Source organism: Petaurus breviceps, unplaced genomic scaffold, assembly GCF_028583685.1.
Source record: "Petaurus breviceps papuanus isolate PSGF00001 unplaced genomic scaffold, PetGlider_PUasm1.0 126, whole genome shotgun sequence".
NCBI classification, from domain to species: Eukaryota; Metazoa; Chordata; class Mammalia; order Diprotodontia; family Petauridae; genus Petaurus; species Petaurus breviceps.
In genome coordinates, this window is record NW_027185655.1 from 37,361,021 (window position 1) to 37,380,830 (window position 19,810).

The following is a 19,810-nucleotide window of genomic DNA, read 5'->3' on the forward strand; positions in this document are numbered from 1 at the left end:
AAAGTATGATAAGGGGAATATTAAGCAAATGTTGTACCAACCTGCTTCCTGTGTATGACACACCACACCAGCCAAATCCTTACTATTAGCCTTTCTTTTTGTTAAAACACATTCTGCCAAAGTGGTCTCCAGTCCTCTACAATTTGCTTGCAAACAGTCAGTGATCTGGACATCAACATCATCAGGGAAATGAAATGTTTTCTTATAATCAACAGCTCCTCTGAGGGGATTCAAACAAGTAAATTAGTAAATATAATAAGTTTTAAAAAAAAGGATAAGTAAAACTGGCAAGGGTAGCTTCCTAACTCTGCATTAATTAATCCAATTAACTAATTAAACTATCATTTTTTGAACTGTCTCCATGATTGAATGACACTGATTTTCATTACATAAGATTAAGAACAAGAATCACTTTTGTCAGTTTCCAGAAGAGCTACACAGTATAGGAAAAAGAGTTATAGTCTTGAAATATTAGAATTCAAGTTCTACATTTTGGAAAAATCACTTAATTTCTCCAGGACTTAATGTGCTCATTTGTAAAATAATGATATGAATACCTGCTGTGCCCAATTCACAAAGGTAAAAGGATCAAATGAAAATTTATGTATATACATATATACACATACATATATATGAAATCATTTTGAAAATTGTAAGATGTGAAAAATATGATTATTATCTATTATATGGTGATTTAGGTTGAGTTAAAATCTAAGGGTGAACTGTTTATTAAAAAATAAATTCATTGTGTGACCTTGGGCAAGTCACTTAACTCCAATTGCCCACCAAAATGAAATAATAAATTCGGCTCTCTTTAATTTTCATTTCACTGAATTATCTTCCTCTATCTCCTTCACTCATTGAGAAAGCAAAAAAAGAAACAAAAACCTGTAACAAATATGTATAGTCAAGCAAAACAAATTGCTGAATGAGCCATGTCCAAAAAAAAAAAAGTACTTCTATCTGTACTCTGAGTGTATCGTTTGTTTCATCATAGAACCTCCATAACTGTGGTAGGTTATTGTGTCGGTCAGAGCTAGTTATGAAGTACTTTTGTCAATCAGGGCTTCGTGAAATCTAAGGAATCCACAGATAGACTTCAGGAGACCCATGAACTTGGCTGGGAAAAAATTACATCTTTACTTTCACAAAACTTGAACTGAACTTGAGCATTTCCTCCAATTATGAATGTAAGCAATAAACACTGTTCTAAGGTTCTGTTGGCTTTATCAGACTGCCAAAGGGGTCCATAACACACAAAAAAGGTTAAGAACTTCTCTTCCATTCAGTGGCTTTCTTTTTCCCTTGTAAAATTCATAGGAAGACTCTACTATCTGCAGTTGGCCTTGAAGTGGCAAAATGGGTAGAACTCTTCTAAAATATCAACCACCTACGACCATTACACTTCATTTAAACCATTATAGCTTCACTTCTTGTGAATTCTGAGGAATTTTTAGTTTTCCATCTTCCTATTTTTAAGCTTAAATACCCCTGGGAGAGGTTCTGTTTTAAGGGCTTAATAGCAAATATCTTAATTATCAGATAACCAAGGTGCCAGGACATAGAACTATCTCTCCATCAGTTGCAAGGAAATTGAAGATCTAATTTGATTATTTTTAAATGCTTTATTAACTTCTGATTTACATCATTAATTTCTGCCAGATTTTGAGTTACAATTTTTCTCCCCATTTTTTCCCCTACCCACCACCCCAAAATAGCAGTCCCACAGGATATCCCCTCCTCCAATCTGCTCTCTCCCATATTTTCTTCCATACCCCTTTCGACTTTTCCAGTGTACCTCTATGCCTCAGTGCCTGTATATCTTATTTCCCAATTACATGTAAGATGGTATTAATAATAGTATATACACATATATACACATATATATTTGAATATTTGATTTTAAAATTTTCAGTTCCAGATTCATTCCCTTCCTTCCTTGTCACCCACCCTGACTGGGAAGATAAGCAGTTCAGTATAGATTGTACATGTGTGGCTAATGCAAAACAATAACATAGTAGATATATTGTAAAAGACTGACTACATTTCCCTCCCTTCTATCCCACCTCCAACTTGTTCTATTCTCTACTTTGATCCCGTCCCTTTTCAAAAGTGGGTGCTTCCAACTTCCCTCCCCCACAGCCTGCCCTCCCTTCCATCATCCCCCCCTTATCCCCTTCCCCCACTACTCTCCTGGAGGGTGAGATACCCTATTTAGTGTGTATTTCACTCCCTCCTCAAGCCAAATTCAATGGAAATAAAGTTGACCCGTTCCCTTTTGCCTTCCTATTCTTCCCCTCCTTTGTAACCATTTTCCCTTGCCTCTTCTGTATGAGATAGTTTACCCCAATCTGTCTCTCCCCATCTCCTCTCATTATATACCTCTCACCTCTTAATTTCACCTTTTAAGTATCATCCCTTCCTGTTAAATTGGTCCTGTGCCCTCTATCTATGTATAACTGTAAACATATATACACACATTCACATATGTATTCATATGCCCATACACCCTCATATATAGACATATGTATATATTTCTAATCCCTTCAACTACTGAGAAAAGTTTCATAAGTTATAATTATTGTTTTTCCATGTAGGAATGTTAATAGTTCAACTTTGATAAGTTCCTTATGATTTCTTTTCCCTGTTTACCTTCTCATGCTTCTCTTGCTTCTTGTATCTGAATGTCAAATTTTCTGTTCGACTCTGGTTTTTTCAGCAAGAATGCTTGAAAGTCCTCTATTCCACTGAATGACCATATTTTCCCCTGAAACATGATACTCAGTTTTGCTGGGTAGGTGACTCTTGGTTTTAGTCCCAGCTCCTTTGACCTCCGGAATATCATATTCCAAGCCCTTCGATCCCTCAGTGTAGAAGCTGCCAGATCCTCGGTTATCCTGATTGTGTTTCCACAATATTCAAATTGTTTCTTCCTGGCTGCTTGTAAAATTCTCTCCTTAATCTGGGAATTCTGGAACCTAGCTATAATATTCCTAGGAGTTTTCTTCTTGGGATCTTTTTCAGGAGGTAATTGGTGGATTCTTTCAACCTCTATTTTGTCCTCTGGTACTAAAACATCAGGACAGTTTTCTTTGAGAACTTCCTGGAGGATGATTTCTAGGTTCTTACTTTGGTCATGGCTTTCAGGTAGTCCAATAATTTTTAAATTATCTCTCCTGGATCTATTTTCCAGGTCAGCGGCTTTTCCCATGAGATATTTCACATTGCCTTCTATTCTTTCATTTGTTTGGATCTGTTTAACAGCATCTTGATTTCTCATAAAGTCATTAGCTTCCATTTGCTCCAATCTAATTCTGAAGCAATGATTCTCCTCAGTGGGCTTTTGAGATTCTTTTTCCATCTGGCAAATTTGGCTTTTTAAGGCATTCTTCTCCTCATTGCCTTTTTGAGCCTCCTTTGCCATTTGAGTCAGTCTGTTTTTTAGGGTATTATTTTCCTCAGTCAGGCTGTTGACTCTCATTTCATAATTTTCTTGCATTGTTCTCATTTCTCTTCCCAATTTTTCCTCCACTTCTCTTGTCTGCTTCTTAAGGTCCTCTATGGCCTGTAACCAGCTTGTATTTTCCTTTGAAGCTTTTGGTGCAGGAGTTCTGACTTCACTGTTTTCCTCCTGTTCCATGCTTTGCTCCTTTTTGTCCCCAAAATAGGAGTGTAATGTTGGAATCTTCTGTCTGCTTTGTTTCCTTTGCCTGCTCATTTTGCCACTCAATTTGACTTTTGGGCTTTTTGCCACAGTAGGACTCTGCCACCAGACAGGGGAGCTTTCATCCCAAATACTGGGGTTTTCTCAGCTGCTATTAGATGGTATTAGATGGGTGCCTTCTCTGAGGTCTCCACACACTCTGGCAAGCTGGATACACACCCCAGGACCTCCACCCTAGACTGTAATCCAGATCCAAGCAGGTTAAAGCAAGAGCGATTACCCCTCAGACTGGTGCTTGGTCCCCCTACACTCTGCAGGCCAGGAGCTGAAGCTGCCACATGGCACTGGCTGGCTGTGCCAGTATCTCACTGGCTTCTCACCCTGGTTACGGGTAAAAGCCACGTACTCCCACTTACTGGTCCCAAAGTCCAGACTGCACTGACCTCTCACTTTGTCCTTCGCATCTATGTGTTGATAAAACTGGAAAGGGCCACAGCTGCTGCTGATCTGGAGTCCCTCTGGCCGGTGGCTGGTCAGGTCCGCCCTGGGGCTAAAGCCTCGGGTTTAAAACCTCGGCTGGGTTCGGCTCCCAGAGTCCTGCGCTGGATTCCTGCCCGCCTGCAGGGCTGTCCTCAGCTGGAGGTTAGCTTCTTTGTGTCATTTTGTGGGTTCTGTCACTCCAAAGTTTGTTTAGAGTCCCCTTTTTACATGGATTGGGGAAGGTGGAAGCCGGAGCTGCGGGAAGGTCGTGCTTCTACTCCGCCATCTTGGCTCTGCCCCCCATGGCATCCGATCTAATTTGATTTCTGCTTGTGGATCCTATAGGTTTGTATTTTTTTCTGTCTGCTTTGGGGTGTGGTAGAGATGTGCTAGCTTTTGAATAAAGGCACCTATGATTTTGACCAAAGGCAGAAAGCCCATGTTAAAGAAATTTAACCTTCCTGAGGAGCCCCCAGACTCAGAATGGAAAAAAGGCTTTACAAGTAGGCAGTTTGCTGTAACAGTTAACCATGAAATTTAGTCACGATAGAGCCAAGATACTTTTGACAAAGTAAGTCAAGAGATCAGGAACCAGACTTGAGAAAAGTGTGGAGGTAAGGGCTACTTTGAAGCACCCATTAGCGAAGAGAAAGTGAAAGGGCTAGAGCAACCTTCCCTCTATTCTCTACATTATCACAGATAACAGACTACTTTAACACCTTCTGCCCTAACCCCTCAGCTGAAACTTGCAGGTTGACTCCCTGGGGGGTTTTGACTCCTCTTGGGTTCATGATACACTATAGATCCGCACTCTTAAAATTACAGTTCACAGACCAGCACAGGAGTGTTTACCTTTCACGGTCATTCAGAAGCCACAAATAGCTCAAGGCAAAGGCATTTACTGAAATGGCACTGTGAGAACAGTAGTTACAAAACATTCCCTCTAAGCTTGGGGTGTGCTCTCCCATAGCTACCTATGAGGGAAAACACAAATATAGTAAACTAATAGATAGGTGCACATATAGGGAACTTGGGGCTAAGGGGAATCAAAGCTCTGGGCCTATAAACCTCATGTTCTTTCTCCTCATGGGGTGCTCTCAGGCTGCTTTCCCGGGGTGCAACATCTCTGATGGGTCTGATGCTCTTCCAGGTTCCTTAGGCCTGGCATAGCTCAGCTCGATTCTTCAACTAGACTCTCTTTTTGACTGCTAGAGTCCTCTTCAGAGCCATCTCTTGTCTTGACTGCCAAGGCCTTGATCCTTACCACATGCAGTGTCTCCTACTAAGCCATTATCTCTATTGCAAGCTACCCTTGCTAACTGGAGGAGGAAGACAAATTCTGCTCAAGGTCTCATTTCTTAACTTCCAGAGCTCATTCCTCAGAGCTGTCACCAGTTTCAACTGGCTCCCTAGATAGTGTGTCTTGCTTTTTAATGACTACCAGAGGGGGGCTGAGCCTTTTGCCAAAACATGGATAGAAGCCCAAAAATTCTATCAAGTTTGATGGGAGAACTTCTTCATATTTTGTAAAGAGGTAACAAAGTATATCAACTTCTTTCTACTTAGTTAAGAACTTAACGCGTTATTATTTCTTGTTTCCTCCCCCTTGCATTCTATAACTTCATCAGCTGGGCCTGGAGGTAAATCAGTTGATCAGGGGTCTCCTAGTCATCTACGCTGCTTGCACAAATGGACCATCTGATTGAAAGAGAAAACAAAGCAGAAAAGGGATATGAAGGGGAATCCTAACCTGTGTAAAAAGATTGGAAAATAGAAGAATGTGATTCAAATGAGAAAAAAAAAGCCATTTAGACTATTAGATAATAGCTATGAAACTCTTCTCATAGGAAGAGGCAGTTAGGTGGTACAGTGGATAGCGGGCCTGGAGTCAAGAAGACCTGAGTTCAAAGCTGGCCTCAGACACTTAGTTGGGTGATCCTGGGCAAGTCATTTAACCTCTGCCTTCCTCAGTTTTTTCATCTGTGAAATGGGGATAATAATAGCACCTACCTCCTAGGATTGTTGTGAGGATAAAATGGGACAATATTTGCAAAGTGCTTTGCAAATCTTAAAGTGCTATATAAACATTAGCTATTATTATCATTTTATAAATAGGATAAATTAGAGAAAAGGAAGGAAATTTGGCCACAAAGATAACACTGAGACATGGTGGGATAGGACTTATACGACTGCAGCAAGTGCTTGGAGAATATGCTTCATTTAGAAGGAACATAACAGACATGTTGAAGTAGCACTGCATATTATGAACACACATACACTCTCGTGTGAGAAAATCCAGGAGCCAAGGGGAGTAACATGATGGAAAGCATTTTGGAGGACATCAACTGAGGGAGAGACAAAAGTAACATCACCATCAGAGAATACCACAGATTTCCTAGACAGGAGAAAAAATTAGACAAGGAGTCAGAGAAATAGCATAAATGTGGAAGAGAAGAACATTAATTGTAATGGTGAGTGACTTCAACTATGTGGGTATCTGTTGACATTCTCTCTACCCCACAAGCAGAGATGCTTATTAAATTATCTACTGCCTTAATGACAACTTTGAAAAGACGAGGAGGTAGCAAGGAAGAACTGTTACTCTGAATCTGATCCTGAGTGACAAGGAAGATCTGGCCACTGTAACAATGATGGGAACTTTGGGGACAGGTGAGCATTTCACCATAGAGAGAGTTCATGGTAGGGAAAGGAAAGTTGCTCTAGATTTGGGGAAAGTATATATTAAAATGTTCAGAAAATATTAAGATTCAATGTCCTGATCATAAGCAAGGGAACATCTGTCCAAAAGGGATGAGAAGTTTTCAAGATTGAAATTTTGAAGATTCAAACAAAAATTATTTTCATGAGGAAAATAAGGAATTGCCTAACAAAATCATTGTTTCTGTACCAGGAACACCTTGTCCAACACAGATTCTTAAAGATGTTTATAGACTATGAAAGATAACTGAGAAAGAATACAAATGAGTAACCATTGTCCTATAAAAATAGTTTCAGGATCGTTAAAGCTCAAAATTAACCGAGGTTGGCAATGAATGCTAAGGACAAGAAAAAAAGGGTTATTTAGTTACATTGAGGCTAAGAAGAAAATAAAAGAAGAAGTAAGACATTGTTTAGGGCAGATGGGGTGATCATAAATGGTAGGGAGAGGTGGAAATACTCCTATTTTGCTTCTGTTTTTTTCTTCTAAGGAGAATGATCTGGGCCTGGAATGAACAGGACAGAAATGATTAATAGGAAGTTGAAACCAAAGATAAGTAATTAGATAGTAAAAGAGCATCTAACTGACCTCAATGTATTTAAGTCACAGGAACATAGCTTTAGAGCTGGAAGGAATCTCAAAGGTCAAGTAGTCCCATTCTTTATTTTACAAACTGAGGCCCATAGCGGCTAAAGTCACAAAGATAGCAAGCAGACTCATAATATTCTTCCACTAAGTCTTAGACATGTCTCATATCCCACTAATAAACTACAAAGTCTATAAGTGCAGACACGATGTCTTCTCTAAACCTTCTGTCTTCCCTAGGACCTAACATAGTGGCACACTAGAACCGAGAAAAGATACACAGGAAGTGTTTGATGGGTTTGTTGAATTGAAGGGCAGGGTAGAAGCTTCATCTGTGGCCAGAGCAGAAAAGAAATGAGAGAGATCTGGCAAGGGCGGGGGGGCGAAAGAAAGGAAGACAAGGAAAAGACAGTGAAGGTCAACTGGAAACAAAGAAGCTTTGGTTATACTGGTGGTCCTGGGCCTCTGGTGCTTTAGCATTTGTCTGATTTTTTATGCAAGTTTGATTTCTCCAGTTCCATGGGTTCATGGATTTAGAACTAGAAGGGGCTGTAGGGGCCATCTAATGTGATTTTCTTGCTTTATAGATGAAGAAACGGAGGCAAACAGGGTAAACTGAATGTAAATGTCTGCGGCCAGATCTGAATTTATGAAGATGAGTCTTCCCGATTCCAAGCTCAGGGCTCTATTCACTGCATCACCTAGCTTCTGACTTGTCTAATACTAATAATAATGTCTAATAAAGGTAGTAAGGGGCAGAGACAGTATTTGAACCCTGGTCCTCTGACTCTACCTTTTGCATATTTTCTTAGCACAGAAAAGCATGCAGGGTAGCATTCCATACCTTATATCATTCCCTGAAATGACAGTGAATGAAAAAGTATTTATTAAGTGATTAGTAGAGAGAATGCTCTATAAAAATAGAAAGTGAGATAGCCTCTGTTCTCACACAGCTCATATTCCAAGAGGAGACAATAACAGACATGGGAGGTTTTAGCTCTGTATCAGACAGTAATGCGTCTCCTCCAATGGCAATTCCAGGAATAAAACCATATTCATTTCTGATGTTTATGATGGGAGTTTGGCATATGCCTACACCACATCAATGGCATTACTTACATGAAAATAATGCTGAGGGAGCTGCTTTTGGGAGGCAGGATAACTGTACATGTGTCAACACTGTGTCCTGGCCTACCTCAAGCCCAGAAGGCTTTTCTTGAATTCATGTCTGAAGGGGTAAGTCTCCTTCACTCACAACAGGTGGTAACATGTGGTAAGTGAGAGAGGTCTGAGGGTCACCTCCTCAACCATGTGGGAGCCATGCTGCCCCAACAAACAGTATTAAGGTATTTTTTTCCTTTTTACATATGCCCTTTTCTGTTCTAGGTGCAGGGAATGGAGTCTCCAACTCAAGAGCTCAAACCATGAAGATCTAGGAGCTGGGGGTCCAAGTAACAACACCAGGCACTGCAGCTAGCCTAGAAAGGAAGCCCTATGGAGCAAAGGTCCAGAAGGCTAGCCTGGTGGAATTCTGGACTTGAATTTGGTGGGACTAATGCCGTATAGAAACTGAGTCAAGCTTTGAGCCTAATCCCTCTTCCCTTCCAGAGACTGAGATGGTATGGGGCGGGGGGAATCATACCCCCCAAAATGCTGAGGGAAATATTTACATTTTTATTCTTATTACATCTTTCAAGCAAATATCCTTTGTAAAAGTTAATCCAATGTAAAGTGGTTAAATGGAAGGAGATGCTAGTGACTGAGGCCCTAAATTGGAGGAAAAAATAGGTGGGTGCTCCAGTCAATGGCAGAGGATAAAGACCCTCCAAGTCCTTCAGGATACTGGAGAGTCCTTGAAGGAGGGTATGGGAGAGAATGTCAAAGAATATAACAGACATGGCCCTTGTCAAGTGAGGCCAAAGGAACTCCTGTTACCCGTGCCAAGGATTGTGGTGGCTAGAACTTTCTTTGCTAGGTCTTCAGTAGGTATGGCTGCTGGGGAGGCTGGACACCTAAAAGAATCTGCCAGGTCATATCTTCACACTGATGAAGTCTGATGGATGATGGCTGGGATAGAGGTTAGGTGGAAGGCAAGATGGAAGCAGGTCTGGGGATGGAGCTGCTATACCTGAGGCTCCTGGGCCCAAGGTTCTGGCCAATCTCCACAGGAGTCTGAGGGGAGGAGGTGTTGTAAAGGGTGGAGGTAGAGGTTCAGCTTGCTTGGCATCTGTGCCTCCTATCTGTCCCCAAGGCTACCTCACTGCACCAGCTGGGCCAGCTTGTCTACCTAGTGAATGGCAATTGCGGGGGGGGGGATTCTCCCCCTGAAATATGGCTGTTGGAGCTGGTCTGGAAATAAGGTGAGTGGTCTGGGGGCTGCTGCTATTCCTAGGCTATCTCCATCCAGGTCTGAGGATATGTGGTAGTTGAGGTGGTGGCTGTGGTTTGACTTACCTGGGAGAATGTGAATGAGAAAAATGTGAAAGTAGTTGGAAGTTGGAAGTATCGATAAGCTTGTAAATCACATGGATAAGTTTTCTGGATGGGTTCCCAGGTTTAGAGGAAGACAGAAAGGTTGGGTTTTCCCAACCGCTATGCAAAATACCATGTAAGGTTTATGACCACAATTAGATAACCAGTAAGCACACAGGTGGAGCCATGAACTCAACCTGGAGAAAAAATAACAGCTCTGTAACTTTTTAAAAGCACTTACCCTTTATAGCCACGATATAAGCAGACCACGTTTGCTTCAGTCATGCGCCAGTTTTCTTTACACATGAATGCTGTGGTATTCCCAAGTTTTACTTCAACAAGTCCCTCTGACTCTCTATCTCCATATTTCAAAGACAGATCAAATTGACCTGAAATAGAAACCAAGTCAATTAGCAATGCCCCGGAGGCGAATTGAATCACCTATTTTGCGGGGGGGGGGGGGGGGAGTGATGAGGAATTGCTCCCTTGCTAAGCTAGGCAGACGTTCTTCCCAGTGGCTGCATGGTCTCCTCATCAAACTTGGCTTCTACTTCCATTAATTCTAGGACCAGAATTGTCAATGTTACCTCCGATGTTCTCCAGTTCTCCTGATTGCCCAGGGGCTCCCATTTCAAGATGCTTCTGCACCTAACATGAGGAAAGAAGAAACCCAACAGGTGCAAAAGCACTATGCATGTATGGACACATGGCGGCTGGCTTCTAGCCCACCCAGAAGGCTACAGTTTTTTGCAATTCTTCCTCCTCACCTGAAAGCATGCAGGGAAGAGACCTAGAGATAGCCCTCCATAAATTTTTGTATGCTCTATAGCCAACAAAAATATTTTTTCATCATCACACTGTAAACCACCAGAAAACTGTCAGGTGATACCTATAAATGCTTGGGGTGGGGGGGGGGGGGGATGTATACATATGTATGCATAGAGGTAGGCCCGCCATGTTCCAAATGGGTTGGAATTAGGCAGAGCACATAAAATAAGCCCTACGGACTTGTACGTTACTCATTTCATATGAAATATTTGGGACTTAACCTACCAAGTGTACCAAGATACAGACACATTATATAAATACAACTTCAAAATATTTTTTGTAGAAATAAAGCCAGACTTAAATAGTTAGAGAACCATTCAATGTTCATGGATAGGTTATACCAATAAAATAAAAATGAAAATGTTACCTAAATGAATCTACTGATTTAGTGTTATATTAATCAATTACCAAGGAATTACTCATAGAACTTGACAAAATAACAACAAAATTCATTTGAAGGAAAAAAATGCCAAAAATGTAAAAGAAAAATAAAAAAGGAGCTCTAGCATTATGGGATTTCAAATGATAATATCATAAAATAGTAACTATGAAAAATGTTCAGTATCGTTTTTAAAAACTAAAAAGTCGATAACTGGGACAAAACTAGAAGTGATTAACTACAATGGAGCACTATTTTATAAGCTGAATAAGACAAACTACTATGGGAATAACTTTCTATTTTACAAGAACTGCTGGGAACACTGGAAAACAGCAGAAAATAATTTTCTATCTATTTTTTATATACTATATATACTACATTAGTAAATACTACACAAAATAATATGGGAGAATGGAAGGAGATACCTTTCACTGTTATGTTTACTCAGGGGATTCACAATCATACAAGGAATAGAGGAGAAAAAAAGACAAAACTGACAATTTTATTCATATAAAATAAAAAAGTTTGCAGGAACAAAATCAGTGCTTCTGAAGTCAGAAGACAAGCTAACAGTTGGGGGAAAATCACTGCCTCAAGTATTTCTATGCATCTAAGACACTTAGAGAATCAACACAAATTTATAAGAATAAGAGGCATTTCCCAAAGGAAAAGTGATTAAAAAATGTTGTGTTTTTTTTTTATAAAACGAATGTGACCTGTCAATATACACATAAAAATGCTCCAAATCACTAATAATAAATTAAAATAAACTTGAGGTATCACCTTCCACCTAATAAATAGGTAAAGATGATAGAACATAGAACAGTGGCAAACTGATACTGTTGGTGGCTGTGGAAGAGTCTAACCATTCTGCAAAATAATTTAGGATGATACGATAAAAGTTCCCAAATTCTTCATACTTCCAGATCCAGAAACACTACCATTGTGTGTATACCTTCAGGAGATCAACTACAGAAAGAAATGTCTAACATACACCAAAATATCCACAGAAGAAATTTTAATACTAGTTAAAAAGAGACAAAATGTAAACATGGTAGGTGACGACTGATTGTGAAATGACTGAAAAAATAATGCAACGTGATTGTAATGGAATATAATTTCATGTCACAGAATATTACTAAGACAACTATGAAGAATTCAGAGGAACCGGAAGACTTGTATGAACTCAAATAGAGTGAAGAAAAAAAAGCAAGAATACAACATACATACAATGACATAAAAGAAAACAACATTACAAGATTTAGGATTCTAATCAATACAATGAATGACTGATTGTGACTTCAGAAGAATGATAATAAAGCATGCCTCCCACTTCATGTCAGAAAGGTAAAGAAAAGAAGGAGATATATATTTTCTTATGTGTAAATTTATGTTGCTTGACTATACTTACATGTTACAAAGTTGTATGTGGTGGTGGAGAGGGTAAATAGTGAGAGTGATGCAAAAAAAAAAGAAAGAAAATCATATTACTGAAACATTTAAAAATACACAGAAATTCAGAAGGGAACAAAAAGAAGCAAGATAGTGTTGGTACTATGATGTGAAATTTAACATACACTTAAAAAAACACAGCAGAGTAGTGGGAGGGAAAATGAGTCTGCAGAAAGTATGGCACGAAACTCAATTAAACTAGATTATCCAAAGGGCATTTATAAGAAAAACTGGAAGGAGAACAACAAACAGAAGAAAAATGGAATAGGCAGTAGTTTTTCTATTACAACTATCTGCATTATTGATGACAGCAGAATCACCATGCTTAGACTCTAATTGAAACCTGGCTCTAAAGAGGACAAACATGAGAAAAACAGCTAGGGCAGATGAAACATATGGGGGAAGAAACCTACAGTCCCAGAGACATAATTTTGAAATGTGGAGGGTTAGATTCTCAAATAGGATCTAAATTACCCAGTAAAATAAACCGTTACCTTCATTTGGGGAATGACTGAATGAATTATGGCATATACAAATGTAATGGAATATTACTGTACTCTAAGGAATGATAAAAAAGGTTAGAGAAATCTGGGAAGATTTATATGAACTCATATAAAGAAAAGTGTACAGACTAAGATCACTTTTTAAATGATGGCAACATTGTAAAGGAAAACAGGAATTCTGACCTTGGTCAGAATGATATAAATTCTGACCTTGGTCATAAAGAATGACTTGGTCATTACATTACATGATATTACAACTCTGAAAAATTGATGATAAAGCATGCCTCCCATTTCTAATTGAAGAGGTAACAGACTGTGGGTGAAAAATAAGACATGTTTACAGACATGGTGGTCATGTGACACATTTATTTGACACATTTATTTTGCTTGACTCTACTTTTATTACTAGGCAGAGCTTTTATTGGGCAGTAGTAATTGGAGGGAGGAGAGTAGAGGGATAGTCATATTAATGGGGAAAAAAGAGAAGAGAAAATAAGAGTTAATGAATCATTTTTTAAAATTAAGAGGAGATCAGAGTGGAGTTCAAAGTGGGTACCTAGACAAGCAGAACTATGTTGGTACCACCTTGATAAATTTAATGTATATCAGATGTAAAAGATGTATTTAGAGGACCCATGTTTTCATGTACAAACTTTTATCCTTCTCTTTTTAAGGACATTTTCATGTTTGTTGATGATTTTCTAGTTCATAATAAAATCTTTTTTTAAATGTAAACTTCTACCTGTGTGATTTGGAACAAGTCACTTAACATCCTTAGGCCTCTGTTTCCTCATCTATAAAATGAGGGTCTTGTATTAGATGGATTGGATATCTTGGATTAGATACTGAGGTCTTTTCCCCTCTAGATTTATGATTCTGTGCTCCTTTAGGGAAAAGACTATTTTTGTCTTTGTATCCTCAGCACTTAAAAGAATAGTATGTACTTAAAAATTGACTGTGGAATTGAAGTGAATTGATATTTCCAAAAGAGAAGTAGGCCTAGACCAAGCATTAAGGCATAAAAGACTTACAAATGAATGCAAAAAAAGCACAATACAATAAAAGTTATAATCAACAAAGGGCCTCTGAAGAAAGGATTCAAACTTAAATAAAATAATTTAACCCTAAAGAATTGGCAGGATAAAGAACAAATCACAGAAACAACAGGGGATTTCAACAATGAAATTTAAACAATTTCAAAATGACAATATGCTACAAAACAGAATTTATCAAAATTTTTCATATGGCCTAAAAAGTAGAAAAGTTGATCAGTAGTACAAATTAGGTTAATAATATTCAGAAGCAAATGGACATAGCACCATAGTGCCCATTAAGGCCAAGGATTCCAACTCCTGGGATACTGGCTGACTCCCTGACAAAGTCTGATAGGAAAGCTGGAAATTAGGCTGGCAAAAATTTAAAGAAACATGTCATATCACGAAAAAGATAACTTTAATTAGGCCCCTATTTTGCTAGAATCAGTAATAATAAATTTAGTGTGGTTCCACAGGGGTATAAATGTATCTCCAGACCACCCTCTCTTGCCTGACATGAGAAGGGACTCATCTTATGACTTCTTAGCAAAAATGAACCTTACCTCGTCCATCCTGTGACTACCCATGTTGATACATCAAATCAAGGCCTATCAACCAATAAAACTCTAATTTTTATTTTGCTTCTTCTGTATCTTTAGTTATGAAGCATTAATATTAAGGCCCTGGTTGGGGGGCATCCTCAGATCCCAAGGAAGCTCAGAGGTCCACTTCATTAGAGGGGGCCACGGACCCTTTAATAAAGTGTTATTGGCTTGGACCTCTGCCTCAGGGGTTTTTCTTGCAGACTGGACAATTTTGGATGCCACAACTATATTCTATGATAAGTTCTGAATTGACACAAGACATATAAGTTTATGATGTAAACAAATTGGAGGCTGAAGGGTTATGGCCCAGAATGCAATCTGCATATCCTGGAACTGATGGAAACTTTCTACTGGGTATCCCAAAAGCCACGTTCTTGGGTTCCAGGTGGATATTCTAGGGTATCTGGGCCCACAATGTCAAGGGCATAGCTGAGCAAAGAGGACTAAGGTACCACCTAAGACAGTGGATGTTCCACGTGACACAAAATGCCCTTCGTGGAAGCTTAGTATTTCTTCTTTTGGTACTTTGCTACTCTTACTTTGTGCAAACATTTTCTAATCCTGGCTTTGGCCTTGCCACCTTGGACTATTGACTATCAACTTTCTGTTTAGCCTGCTGGTCCTCCCTGAACTCCCAGCTTTGACCTCAGAACATATTATTTGATCTTTACAAGCATTCCCCTTTCCCTCCACTTCTGTTTCATACCCCTGGTCTGCTAATTGTCCTTATGCCCAGGTACCATTCCCTTATTTCAGGGGAGAGGGAGGAGGAGACCATTTTTCTTTTGAATACCGTTGTTTTCCTACCTTGACCATGGCAAGTTCCATTATTTAAAAACTTTGTTTTCTGAGAAATGCATTCATGACTCTTTAATTGACAATAATTATTATAGGTTCTTCCAGTAGTTGAACACACCGACATAACAGCCTTTGGACATTGGTAAGGAAGTTTGCAGATACAGCTTCCTTCAATACATTTTTCCCATGGGGGGCAGAAGACTTTTTCACAAGATTGATGTGTGTATTTTTCTTTTAAGCATTTTTCATCTAGGAGATTCTCTTGAACTAGTGATAGAGTCTATAAAACACAGATAAGTATTAAGTTAATGTCATAAAGAAGGAAAAGGAAATAAAACCTTTAGTAAAGTTGAGATCTGTGACTCTAAAACCAACATAAAATTCTTTTAATTGGGAATCTGAAGGGCTTAGCTACTATGCTCAGGACCAGTAAAGCAATATTTAACACTTAAAAAATATTTAAAGCAACAAATTTAAGGCATTTTAAATATTTTTAATATGAATTTCTAGGCTAATTTGTACAATACTTTTTTTTTTGTCTTTTAGGAGGGGGAAAGGAGGGACAATTGGGGTTAAGTGCCTTGCTCAAGGTCACATAGCTAGTTTGAGGCCAGATTTGAACTTAGGTCGGTACTCAATTCACTGTGCCACCTAGCTGCCCCCTGTACAACATTTTCAAGGATCCTGTAGTGAAGTGAAAAGACAGCTGGCTTTTTTTCATGAAGAGCTGGATTGAAGGTCCTACCTCTGACACATACTTGTTACATGATCAGTGGAAAATCATTTAGCCTCTCAGTGACTCCAGGCAATTCTCTAAGACTATAAATTATAGTTAATCTGCAACCATGGAAGAGTATGCTGCACTGGGGGTCCCCTATCACAGCTCCAGACACCCTCTTCCTGCTGGCAAAAAAGGACAAAGAAAATTTGAGCCCTTTCTGGTAAATACTTGTTTTCTCTGGAAATGAATGCTGTTTCCTAGAACACAAGCTAGGCCTCTTTGGCTTGAAATCTATGAACCTGACATTAAGGGAGAAATAAATTGCTAGAGTTCTTAAATTTGAAGATGTCCTTACAGGAAAGAAGAATAATTAAATAAAAATGTTTTTCTATTGTTTAATCTTATTAAAAGTTATTTCTTCTTTCTGTGTTCTGTCTCACTATACAAGCCACTGCAGCTCTTAGTCTAGCCAAACTGGTTTATTTGTCTTTAAGTTTCCCAACTGAGCACTTGCCCTCACATTGATTTCTCCATATAGGGTGCCTTCCCAGAGCTATAACTAGGAATTCCTTTACCAAGGGCAAAAACTTGTAGGGGAGGGGGTCATGGAAGGAATAGGGATGCCAGTTTGAAATGCAAGGAGTAAGATCATGCTACACCATTATTAAGCACCTGGTACTGTGTACCAGGCATTGTGCTGATGCTGGGGATACAAAGACAAAAGTGGAACAGCTCTAGCCCTTAAAGAGCTTACATTCTATTAAGGAAAATACACACATAAGGAAATACAAGAAATATATATGTAGCACCTGTCTTGAGAATACCTCTTTGGAGATGGGAGACCCAAGCAGATGCCATCCTAGACTTCACAAATTGGTTACCTGTTTGGATTTGAATTTTTTAAATTGTGTTTTAATTTTGGGAGAGAGAAGTTGGAAGTTAAGTCATTAGCAAGTTGGTGAGATTATGGGACACTAATTGGAAACTGGGTATTTCCATGCACTTGCCTGTTAAAGAGGGATTGACTCAACATTAGTATCTCAATTAAGACAATTTCTTCCTTCTTGAGAAAAGAAGTGAGTTCAGGAGAAGCTGATTTGGCCTCTGTAGCCAGAAGTGTGATTGATGGTTTCTTCCTAGCTAAATGGACTGTTCCCTGCATTGTTTATTATCCTTTCATCGCTGTCATTTTATGGGCTGCTTCTTACAAAAGAAAATCTGATGGCTACTGAAGGTGAAATAAAATAAAATAAACTATCCAAGCCCTTATTTATGGCAGTAATTCTGGCACTGGTTATATAAACAGTTTGGCAAAATAGGCTGGAATCAGATTGTGAACAGCTTTACAACTGCCAAAAGGAGAGAGAAGCATTTTATCCTAGAGGTAGTGAAATGGTCAGAATTCTGATTAAGGATGAGGAGATGGTAATTTCACTGGCATAGGGAAATTCAGGTGAAAAAACTCACTCTAGTAATGCAGATTACCACCTTCTCTGCAATTTGTAAGCCTAGAGTTGCCTAGAATACTGAAAGGTTAATTTATTTCTCCAACATTGCTCAACCACTATGTATAAGAGGTGGGAACTGAACCTAGTCCTTTCTGGTGTCAAAAGCAGCTATCTACTACTGCTGCCTTAAACTTTGTGTCCACTACAATGCCTAAAACATAATAGATAATTAATATTTGAGAATAATAATTGATATCAGTGGTCTATAAGTTTGCATCAATATAATTGCCTTCATTTTCTACCAAGTTATAACAATGGTAATTGTAATTTATATCGAAATCCTTTAAAATATTTTGATGATTCTTATATCCCTAAAGCACAGTAAAATTTAGTGACTGAAATAAAAAATTATAAATTATATTATATAGGCCAATGTAGTTCACATTGTTATTTTTAAAAATATATACTAAGAATCTTCTTCCAGGCTTTTGAATTACCAAATATTTAAACCAAAGTACTGTTAGTTGAGTATTCTAAAATCCAAAGACTTGTTGCTAGTATTCAAAATATTTGGCTTATATATATTTTAAAAGAAAACATTTTCAGAAAGAATAAAGCACTTACCTTACAAAAATGTAAGCCAACACACAAAAGTAAGAGAAGACAATGAATTAGTTTCATGTTGTTGAGTAGGATGGGCTTTGTGTCCAGGATTCTTTTCCAACTTGAATCTTCTTTGAGTTTTTAAATTTTAACCTCTGGAAAAATATTTGAAAAAGAGAAAAACATACCTAAGAGCTGTGTACTTTTGAACTCTCAAATAGTTTGGTTGCTATCTGATAAGCTTTACCGTAAATGAAACCAAAAAAAGGCTTCCAAGTAAACAGTAATGCTGGTAACCAATAGGAACTGCATTTCCTAACAAAAGCAGCTTATTTTTTTCTACCCTCTTGGAGAACAATATTTCAGCAATAATGAAGACAGAGTTGAAATTAAGTTTAAGCCAGGTTTTTTTTTTTCACACATCTACCTGGATGCATTTCCTGCTTTCATGCTTATCTTTCCAGAGTTTGTCTGATAATATGAAATTAATAATAGTTTTAATGAGCATAAGGACCCAGAGAAGAAGTGAGTGAAGAATAGCAGGGTTATTATATTAAAGAATATACAAAATAAGATCTCAGTTAGAAAAAAAAAACCAAACCTAATCATTAGTCCTATACTTTAAGTCTTGGCAAGACTTGCCAGAATTTGCATTCTATTGGCATAGCTTCTGAGAAACCAGGGTTATCTCTGCTCTGTTATATACATTATGTCAATGTAGCTCTTGATAGTTAGAAGTGCTTTACACTCAGACACAACACACACACAAAACAAACAAAACCTAGCAGTGTGCCCTAGTGACCTTGGGCAAGTCACTTACCCCCAATCACCCTCCAAAAAACAAACAAACAAAAAGTGCTTTATAGACATTATCTCATTTGATCATCACAACAACCCAGATGGAAGTTGTGGGGAGAGAGGTCTTCTAACCAATGTAATGAAGAACTTCCTGACAATTAGAACTGTTCAGAAATGGAATGGGATGTCCTGTAGGGTAGTGACTTTCATATCACCATAAGTGTTCAAGCAGAGCATGTCAAGTTTCATGTTTCATGAAGGGAGTCCCTTCCAACTTAAAAATTCGGGCATACTAGAGACAGAAGGAATGAGAATTCAAGTCTCTTAACCATAAGAATAGAGATGAATGAGGGTGGAATTCAGGTAATTAATTATGAGGTTTCTGAAAACCTATCATTGTTTTAATTTGAAAAATAAATTTATAATAGTACATAAAACTTATATATGTTTATTACATACATATACATACATTAATCTATATGATCTATCTCTAAATCATCTACATTTTATGTCTATCTTGATCAGTTATCATCTACCACTATCATCGATCCACCTACCTCTTTGCCTCTTTCTCTAGCTATCCTATCATTTCTAGATCTTACTCATCTTTCTCCATTATCTATCCATCTCTATCTGCCTCTGTCATCTACCAATCCATCCATCTCTATCTCCATCATCTACCAATCCATCCATCTCTATCTCTTTCCATCATCTACCAATC

The 19,810-nt window shown here is 38.4% G+C and overlaps 1 protein-coding gene across 2 annotated transcripts in view; it reads right to left on the reverse strand.

The window, feature by feature from the left end:
• The window catches only part of CFI (complement factor I), a 49,988-nt gene that overhangs the window by 22,354 nt on the left and 7,824 nt on the right, over positions 1–19,810 (reverse strand). Inside the window, exons 2-5 of one of the 2 annotated variants that reach the window (XM_069095108.1) lie at positions 18,313–18,446; positions 15,529–15,799; positions 10,162–10,309; positions 42–220 (exon numbers count right to left, since the gene is read on the reverse strand). In XM_069095108.1, coding sequence (XP_068951209.1) covers positions 42–220; positions 10,162–10,309; positions 15,529–15,799; positions 18,313–18,369 — 655 coding nt within the window. In that variant the 5' untranslated portion in view covers positions 18,370–18,446. Of the gene's footprint in view, positions 1–41; positions 221–10,161; positions 10,310–15,528; positions 15,800–18,312; positions 18,494–19,810 lie in introns of those variants that run through there. The other variant, XM_069095101.1, reaches the window with a different exon arrangement.